This window comes from Thunnus albacares, chromosome 21, assembly GCF_914725855.1.
Source record: "Thunnus albacares chromosome 21, fThuAlb1.1, whole genome shotgun sequence".
Lineage (NCBI taxonomy): Eukaryota > Metazoa > Chordata > Actinopteri > Scombriformes > Scombridae > Thunnus > Thunnus albacares.
In genome coordinates this window covers 13,093,414-13,102,867 of record NC_058126.1, presented here as the reverse complement: position 1 = coordinate 13,102,867, position 9,454 = coordinate 13,093,414, and the positions used below count along the sequence as shown (strand labels likewise).

At 37.2% G+C, this 9,454-nt stretch overlaps 1 protein-coding gene across 1 annotated transcript; it reads left to right on the top strand.

The window, feature by feature from the left end:
• On the top strand, positions 1-2,149 carry LOC122972527 (cystatin-B-like). Its single transcript, XM_044339703.1, has 3 exons — positions 1-134; positions 265-366; positions 1,834-2,149. The coding sequence occupies exons 1-3, from the start codon at positions 69-71 to the stop codon at positions 1,960-1,962; spliced, it is 297 nt and encodes a 98-aa protein (XP_044195638.1). The 5' UTR covers positions 1-68; the 3' UTR covers positions 1,963-2,149.
• Positions 2,150-9,454: the final 7,305 nt, after the last annotated feature.

The following is a 9,454-nucleotide window of genomic DNA, read 5'->3' as shown; positions in this document are numbered from 1 at the left end:
GCTTCCAGATCAGACACAGTCAGTTAACTTCATTTATTTGCTAATTTTCAGCTCTAAAAACTGTCACAATGTCATGTGGAGGGCTTGGTCCGTTAAATCCTGCAGACGAAGCAGTTCAGAAGATCTGTCAAAACGTAAGTAAAAAACAGGTATTTTTAAAATTTATTACGCTTTCACTTTGCTCTTTGAAAATTGTCCAGTTCCTGCACATTTAACACAGCCTGTGTGTAATTTTGATGTTGATGTCACCTCATTATAACGCAGATGAAGCCCCACGCAGAGAAAAAAGCAGGAAAGTCCTATGATGTCTTCAGGGCCAAGAGTTACAGGTCACAGTTGGTGGCTGGGACCAACTACTTCATAAAGGTAAAGACAGAGGTTTTTTTTTAATGCATATAAACTCAACAGATCCATGAATGGTAATAAGCTACTTAGTCTATAGCATGATCATATGAGATAAAAATATCTGTTTATACAGCAGTTCCTTTCAGCTCTATAGCTAATTCTGCATTTTGCATTTTGTTATTTGGCAGCAGGGCTGGTGATATGAACAAAATCAAATATCATGAAATCTAAAACAATATCTAGTCTCCTATCACAATATCGATGTAATATCAATATATTGCCCAGCCCTATTTGGCAGTCTGTCAAATGACAAAATGCAAAAAAACAAACAAACAAACAAAAAAAGTAGCTGTAGAGTGGAAAGGAACTGCGCTTTCAGCTCTTTCAGCTCATTATTTTGGATTTCTGGCCGCAACTTTACTGTTTTAGTTGAGTCTCACAGCTCTCAGACTCATAGCGTCATTTCCAGCTGCAGCAGGTTGTTTTCAGCAAAGTTCTAAAAATCCACTATATGTTACTTGTCATCACCAAATGGCAGACAGACAAAGTTTGGGACTAACTACATGTACTCAAGTACTGTACTTAAGTACAATTTTGAGGTACTTGTACTTGAGTATTTCCATTTGATGCTACTTTATACTTCCACTCCACTACATTTCAGAAGGAAATATTGTACTTTCTACTCCACTACATTTATTTGACAGAATTAGTTACTTTTCAGATGAAGATTTGACACAATGGATAATATAACAAGCTTTTAAAATACAACACATTGTTAAAGATGAAACCAGTGGTTTCCAGTGTTTTTGGCTTTTGACATCTTACAAAAAGCAGTGTGTAGTCAGGGCCACATTTCAGATGTCTATGAGTTGTTAACAGCTCCACCAAATAGTGATTTTCCCCTCTAAACTTCTCACATGGTTTCATTTCAATAAATATTCAAAATATCCAGTATTTCAAAAAAAAAAAAATCAAAGATCAGAGAATCCAAAAACTGAAAACAGATTTGTGCATCAGAACTTAGTGATCATATAGGTGTTTTCAGTCTGCCCAGGATGAAAACATCTTGGCTAAGAGTGAAACCAACATTCTCAAACTGTGCCCAGCCTTTCAGAAAGAGAACTACAAATGTGGTTCCACTCTTCCTCTCTGTGAGCTGTACTCTTAGTTCATTGTGGAGGAACTGGATTAAATTGTAGGTTTCACTCCAGGCAAAGATATTCACATCCTGAGAAGACAACGAACACCTCTGTGATCACAAAAATATCTTGTATTCATCTAACTAAGTGAGCCCAAGCTAGACTCCAAATGAATGTTGATGTTGCTCTGTGTTTGCCAGATTTGTAAATAAGCGACTGTTCGCTAACAAGTTTGCCATAGCAGTTTAGACAGATCATGTTGATGTATCTTCAGCTTGTTTCTGCTGACTCTAATGGCCAAAAAGTCAGTGAATGCAGTCCTGAAACTTTGCTAACTTTTTCCTTGCAGGTGCATGTGGGAGGATACGATCATGTTCACCTCCATGTCTGTGAAAAACTCTCATGTTACGGAGGAGACCTGGAGCTGACTGATATGCAGCAATCCAAGAGCCACCACGACCCTATTGAGTACTTCTGATCGGATCACAAACCAAGCAAAGAGCCTCATTATAAACAATTATTATCAAAATGCTCTACTTCTTTTATCTTGGTTCATTAAATAAGAACAATGTTACATGCAGTTCTCCTATCATGATGATAGGAATATGTCAAGGAGGAACAATTTTGTACAAGATGAATTCATAAATGAATCAGATTTGCTGTGACTCTTTTGAGTGTTGTTTTTCTTTCTGTGGTGGTTTCTGAAACTGAAGCCTATTCACTATCGTAAGATTACGTTTTGACTAAATTGTTGTTGACATTGCTCAAAGTTCTTGATTGATTTATGGATCTTAAGATGACAAAGTCCCTCCTGAAGCTGCTTCAGTCTGGTTAAAAAAAATCAATTCAGGACCTGATGGTCTTTATTTCAAGTTTAGGGAAAGTGTTGTCTATGTTTATAGATATTTACTGCCAGTATCATTGGAGTATATGAAGTATGGTATAAAGTAGGTATTAAATCTTCAGCCTGACATCCATCATGCCAAGCCTTAAGCACCTTAAACACTATCTCAAAATTCTTGAGGTTTGATGCATCCACTTCCTCTTGACCTTTTTTTTGGCTTTAATCAAAAGTATTACCAGTGGTGGAAAGTAACTAAGTACATTTACTCAAGTACTGTACTTAAGTACAATTTTGAGGTACTTTTACATTACTTGAGTATTTCCATTTGGTGCTACTTTATACTTCCACTCCACTACATTTCAGAAGGAAATATTGTACTTTCTACTCCACTACATTTATTTGACAGAATTAGTTACTTTTCAGATGAAGATTTGACACAATGGATAATATAACAAGCTTTTAAAATACAACACATTGTTAAAGATGAAACCAGTGGTTTCCAGTGTTTTTGGCTTTTGACATCTTACAAAAAGCAGTGTGTAGTCAGGGCCACATTTCAGATGTCTATGAGTTGTTAACAGCTCCACCAAATAGTGATTTTCCCCTCTAAACTTCTCACATGGTTTCATTTCAATAAATATTCAAAATATCCAGTATTTCAAAAAAAAAAAAATCAAAGATCAGAGAATCCAAAAACTGAAAACAGATTTGTGCATCAGAACTTAGTGATCATATAGGTGTTTTCAGTCTGCCCAGGATGAAAACATCTTGGCTAAGAGTGAAACCAACATTCTCAAACTGTGCCCAGCCTTTCAGAAAGAGAACTACAAATGTGGTTCCACTCTTCCTCTCTGTGAGCTGTACTCTTAGTTCATTGTGGAGGAACTGGATTAAATTGTAGGTTTCACTCCAGGCAAAGATATTCACATCCTGAGAAGACAACGAACACCTCTGTGATCACAAAAATATCTTGTATTCATCTAACTAAGTGAGCCCAAGCTAGACTCCAAATGAATGTTGATGTTGCTCTGTGTTTGCCAGATTTGTAAATAAGCGACTGTTCGCTAACAAGTTTGCCATAGCAGTTTAGACAGATCATGTTGATGTATCTTCAGCTTGTTTCTGCTGACTCTAATGGCCAAAAAGTCAGTGAATGCAGTCCTGAAACTTTGCTAACTTTTTCCTTGCAGGTGCATGTGGGAGGATACGATCATGTTCACCTCCATGTCTGTGAAAAACTCTCATGTTACGGAGGAGACCTGGAGCTGACTGATATGCAGCAATCCAAGAGCCACCACGACCCTATTGAGTACTTCTGATCGGATCACAAACCAAGCAAAGAGCCTCATTATAAACAATTATTATCAAAATGCTCTACTTCTTTTATCTTGGTTCATTAAATAAGAACAATGTTACATGCAGTTCTCCTATCATGATGATAGGAATATGTCAAGGAGGAACAATTTTGTACAAGATGAATTCATAAATGAATCAGATTTGCTGTGACTCTTTTGAGTGTTGTTTTTCTTTCTGTGGTGGTTTCTGAAACTGAAGCCTATTCACTATCGTAAGATTACGTTTTGACTAAATTGTTGTTGACATTGCTCAAAGTTCTTGATTGATTTATGGATCTTAAGATGACAAAGTCCCTCCTGAAGCTGCTTCAGTCTGGTTAAAAAAAATCAATTCAGGACCTGATGGTCTTTATTTCAAGTTTAGGGAAAGTGTTGTCTATGTTTATAGATATTTACTGCCAGTATCATTGGAGTATATGAAGTATGGTATAAAGTAGGTATTAAATCTTCAGCCTGACATCCATCATGCCAAGCCTTAAGCACCTTAAACACTATCTCAAAATTCTTGAGGTTTGATGCATCCACTTCCTCTTGACCTTTTTTTTGGCTTTAATCAAAAGTATTACCAGTGGTGGAAAGTAACTAAGTACATTTACTCAAGTACTGTACTTAAGTACAATTTTGAGGTACTTTTACATTACTTGAGTATTTCCATTTGGTGCTACTTTATACTTCCACTCCACTACATTTCTCTCAGACTCATAGCGTCATTTCCAGCCACAGCAGATTGTTTTCAGCAAAAAAGTTCTGAAAATCCACTATATGTTACATGTCATCACCAAATGGCAGACAGACAAAGTTAGGGACTAACTACATTTACTCAAGTACTGTACTTAAGTACAATTTTGAGGTACTTGTACTTTACTAGAGTATTTCCATTTGATGCTACTTTATATTTCCATTCCACTACATTTCAGAGGGAAATATTGTACTTTCTGCACCACTACATTTATCTGACAGCTTTAGTTACTTTTCAGATAAAGATTTAACACAAAGGATAACATAACAAGCTTTTAAAATACAACACATTGTTAAAGATGAAACCAGTGGTTTCCTGTGTTTTTGGCTTTTGATGTTTTACAAAAAGCAGTGTGTAGTCAGGGCCACATTTCAGATGTCTATGAGTTGTTAACAGCTCCACCAAATAGTGAACTTTCCAATAGGTAATAGGAAATGGAAAAGCAGCAAGGAAATGAAGATGCAAATGGGAAAGGGAATTGTGCTTTTAAATGCCTGATTAAAACATGTATTCTTAATTCAGTTTATGAATTCAGTTCTTTATTTCTCTTTTTAAAACTGCAATAGATTTTGAAATTTTCATTTAGGAATTCATTAATGTATTTTTAAATGATGTACTTATTGACTATTTTAAAGGGTTTTTGTAAATCCCTTTTTAATTTGAACAATTTATTGATGGATGATTATTTCATTTGTAAATTCTTTTTATAATTCCTCTTTTTATTGCCCATTAAAATATCAATTACTTTGTACTTTAGTCTATTTATTTATGGATTAATTAATTGATTTGTAAACTAATTTATTAATTTCTGTTTTAATTGTACAATTAGTTAGTAATTAAAGAAATACTTTGTTACTATTTCCGTGACCCTTGTGGTCCTCCATAGCTATGTCATCAAGAAAATGAAAATATAGCCTATGTTTGAATCAAAATTAATTATATAAAAAATAATGCACTGTGTAAGACAGCTCAACCTGTGTTGTCCCAGCTGGACATTTAAAGGTTCTTCTTCTGGTTGCAGCAGCAATGACGGGTTATTGCTGCCCTCCACAGATCAAACAACTCTTCACTAAAGGAATCTATCTGTCTGTCTGCCTGTTGTTTGTATGTATGTATGTCCTTCATGTATCTCTTGAAATGTTCATCCAATTGCCTCCACACTTGGCAGGTGTATGGCTGGGGACCAGATGTACTGCATGGCTGGCCAAACACGTGAAAATTACTCTGTATTGTTTCACTCTATTCCTGCCTCGTTTGACTTCAATGCGGCCAAAGTAGTCAACACTGACTTTAGTAAATGGTGGCAAATCGGGAGTGGATCTTTCCTTGCCATTTTCTGCTCACCAACATTACCATGTAGGTGCCTACATATTACACAGTGGATTAATTTTCTGGACAGTGCATTGGCACAAAAGATCCAATATTTCTGTTGTAAACCCAATAACATGTTGTTCCATCCACCATAGCTGAAATTACAACATTGTCTTCCTGTAGACGCCAATCTACTGTGTGTGTATGTAATGCATCCTCCAAATGAACTCCAGAAAGTAGGATAAACAGAAGTACTATGTATCTGTGGTGTCCGCAGCTGTCCGCAGCTGTCCGTGTACGCATCCACTGAGGAGTATATCCTATTTGCCTGTGAATATGCTTAAGAATGAATCTCGACACGTGTTGATTTTTTGGTAGGATGGCTGGGTGCTTTGTCTCTTAAGACCTAGTCAATTTATTCAGTTTTCCACCAACCCTCAGTATCCCTTGATCCAGCTTGGGATCTAGTTTAAAAATTGAGCTTTGTCTTTCTACACTCTGACTTTCACTCTGCAAACTCACAACTTCTTCTGGGAAGCTATGTGCTTGACATAACTGCTCAATTGCAGTTTGTGCCAAGGTCTGCCAAGGCAAGAGTCTGTACTCCCATGGAGCTTTTAAAAGCTTTCATTTCAATTTAAATCATTTCTTCTTGCTTTGCTTGGTCCTTTTCTTTGTCTTGTATCTTAGCAGTTACTTCATTTCTTCTGTTTCTCAGATGTGTAAGAGGATTTTTTAAGTGGAGGAACCACGCTACTGTTCTTTGGAGCTTGGTCCATGTTGAGAAAAGGGAATGAGCATGTTAATTGCATTTGGTTCTGTTGTTTGGATTACATTGGCTGTGACTTTCTCCCTCTTGATTTCAGGGTCGTCATGGGAGACTTAACCAACATCCACAAGACTGTGTGGCCACTCTTCCTCTGAGGGAACTGAGGGCTGCTTATGCAAACATCATGCTTCAGGAATGCCTCAGCGGTCATACCATGGTAGACGTTGGATTAGCTTTGGTGTTAATATGTCTCCATTGATTAATATCGGTTGACTCTCTGATTACAATTCTGTGGGAAAATACCAAACCTTGCCATCTTCTTGTACCAGCTGATTTCATAGCACCATTTCAGCACGCCCCTTTTTGATGACATCTTCAAGGAAGGCTTTATACTCCTGGTGAAAGTTGGTGGCTTTAAGAAACTTTCTTTTTAAGCTTAAAAAGAAACAGTCTGTCACAATCATTATTTATTTTATCCTCAATGCAATTTCATCTTGGAGGATTGTGCATGCAGCTGCTGACCACAGGAGGCACTTAAATAAGGTATAGGCCAATTTGCAGCAATATGGCTGCCTTTCATGCCACCATCATCTACAAAATCTCCATCATCATCGCCACCATCATCCTCCTCCTCCTCCTCCTCTGCCTTGCCATCATAATGATCCAAAGTGGACTCAAGTTTTGTAACGTCCTCCTTTTGCTTTGAATACACACTTCTCCGTCCATCCATCTCATCATATGCTTTGAATTCTGCATTTGCAGCAGTTTCAAGGGTTGGCATTTCTTTTTTAGCCTTTATTTCTGCCCTCTTTCGAATCATCTTAGCTTCTTCTCTTTCAAGGGCAAGTTTCCTCTTAAAACCTTCAGCTTGAACCAAGAGTGCAGCTCTTTCCACTTTAACCTTATGTCTGGAAGACGAGGCTGTAGAAGATCTATTGCTTCTTACACTGCTCTGACCATCCTTGCTTATTATCCTGACAGAGACAACAGAAATTTGCTCTTCTGTTTTCTCTGTGGTTTGCTGTTCTTGTACAAGTATTGTTGCGTCTTGTATCCATCTTTTTATTGTATTTTTAAATTCATGGAACTGAGCAACCTTTGGTAAGTACCACTGCATGTGATCATTTTCTTTATCCTCTTCTGAAAGCAATTCATAAACTGAGCATTGTAACTTACTAAACTCTCCAAGAAGTTCAGTAAAGGAATCATATAGCTGTAGAATAATCCCAAGATTATCATACTCCACATATTTGTTTTCTTTTCATCACCAACTGCTTTAATTTAGCACTTCTTCTTTTTATTAATTGCTTAATTTTAGCTTTTAGCACTCTCTTTTCTTTATGTTCCTTTGGCTTGCTTGCACCATTCACTTCTGTACCAGACATATTTTCTTCAAGCACATTTGGATTAAATTCTTCATATTCAACAACCTCAACAACATTTCCATGTTTGATCAACATCTTGTCTTATCAACAATTCAAAAGCACAATAATATGCACACAATCAGTCGTAGAATTCAATGCACATCAGCATTTCATACAATGGTGAGCACACTTGACACTTGGGGCTGTGTAACGTTATATCAGCAGGCGGTGGAAATTGAATGAGCTCTCAAAGGTTGGGGCTGTACTTCATACCAGCGGTAAACTATCCAGTATATTGCAGTGAACAAATGCATTCAATCGTGACAAACGGCTCCATCAGTCCAAATAATTATCATGTCAAACAGGTCCACTGTAAACATGCATCAAAGGATTTGTTTTTCTTTTTTACTCCTTGAAATCCACTCCTTGATCAGATACATAAACAGTTCCATGAGTCAATGTCCACCAGATATAATTTGTTGTCCATCCAGAGCGTTATAGTGAAGTTGGGTTGTGATGTTCTGTGACGGTGCTGACAATTAATTAAAGACTAATGGGTTTCACCATATCTGATCTGTTTCCGCTGACAGAGACTCTGTGAGCTGATTGGTCTCAGCTGGCCTTGATTGTGGAGGTGGCGAACTGGTAAAGGAGAGCCGAGAGAGCAGGATTGTGGTCTGGGAACGGAGCTTGTACATGACTGTCTCGGTTAGTTCAATCCGCACACCCCATAGTAGTGTGAAATCAAGTGGTATGTTATAGCTTGGCCAGTCTTATCCTCGGTCCACTAAGAAAATGCTGTTGTCTGATGAACTCATCTCTGTCAAATAAAATCTATATATTTTCTGTATATTGTGGTCAGTGTGTAATGTTCTCAGATCTCTGACACCGGACCATATCAGGGGGAAAAAGGTGGTGGCAGTGGTAGCTTTTCAGCCAGTCCAGTATTTAATATTCATACCTAAAGCAAGGTTTATTACAATATTATTCAACTTTTATCATGGCTTTCAGACAGTAATGTTGTTAAGCCCAATGAACGCCTATAGGGACAGACTTGATTTCAACGCACTTGCATAATATCCACAATATATAAATCACTATACAGTCACAAAACCTGTTAAGTGAACTTGTGGAAAGTTTTTCAAAGCATAACTGGACTACAAGGAGGGTTTTAATCCTGCTGCAGTACAGGAAACTGTAGATCTACTGTACAGCATAAATGAATGTTAAAAGAGGAAATACTAGAAAGAAGGGAAGCTGATGAAGTTGTTTAGGTGATAGTGACTTATTCTCAAAATCGTCAAACCGGCGCTGATTTACAAACACAGCCCAGCCCCAGACTAATCCACATTACCTTTAAAGAGGGAGAACAAAGAGAAATGTTCAGATATATTTTCAAACTTCCCGTCTCTGATACTTTAAATGATTTACGCTGGAAATATAAATTGTAGTTTGTGTAGTTATTTTTTAAATCACAGACTTTATTTGTTGTTTTTAGCCGGTTTCTGACATGATTTAATAAAACACCCCCTCACCCTTACGCTGATGGTACGCTCCAGAATACAGAGTCATATGATTTACTGACTCA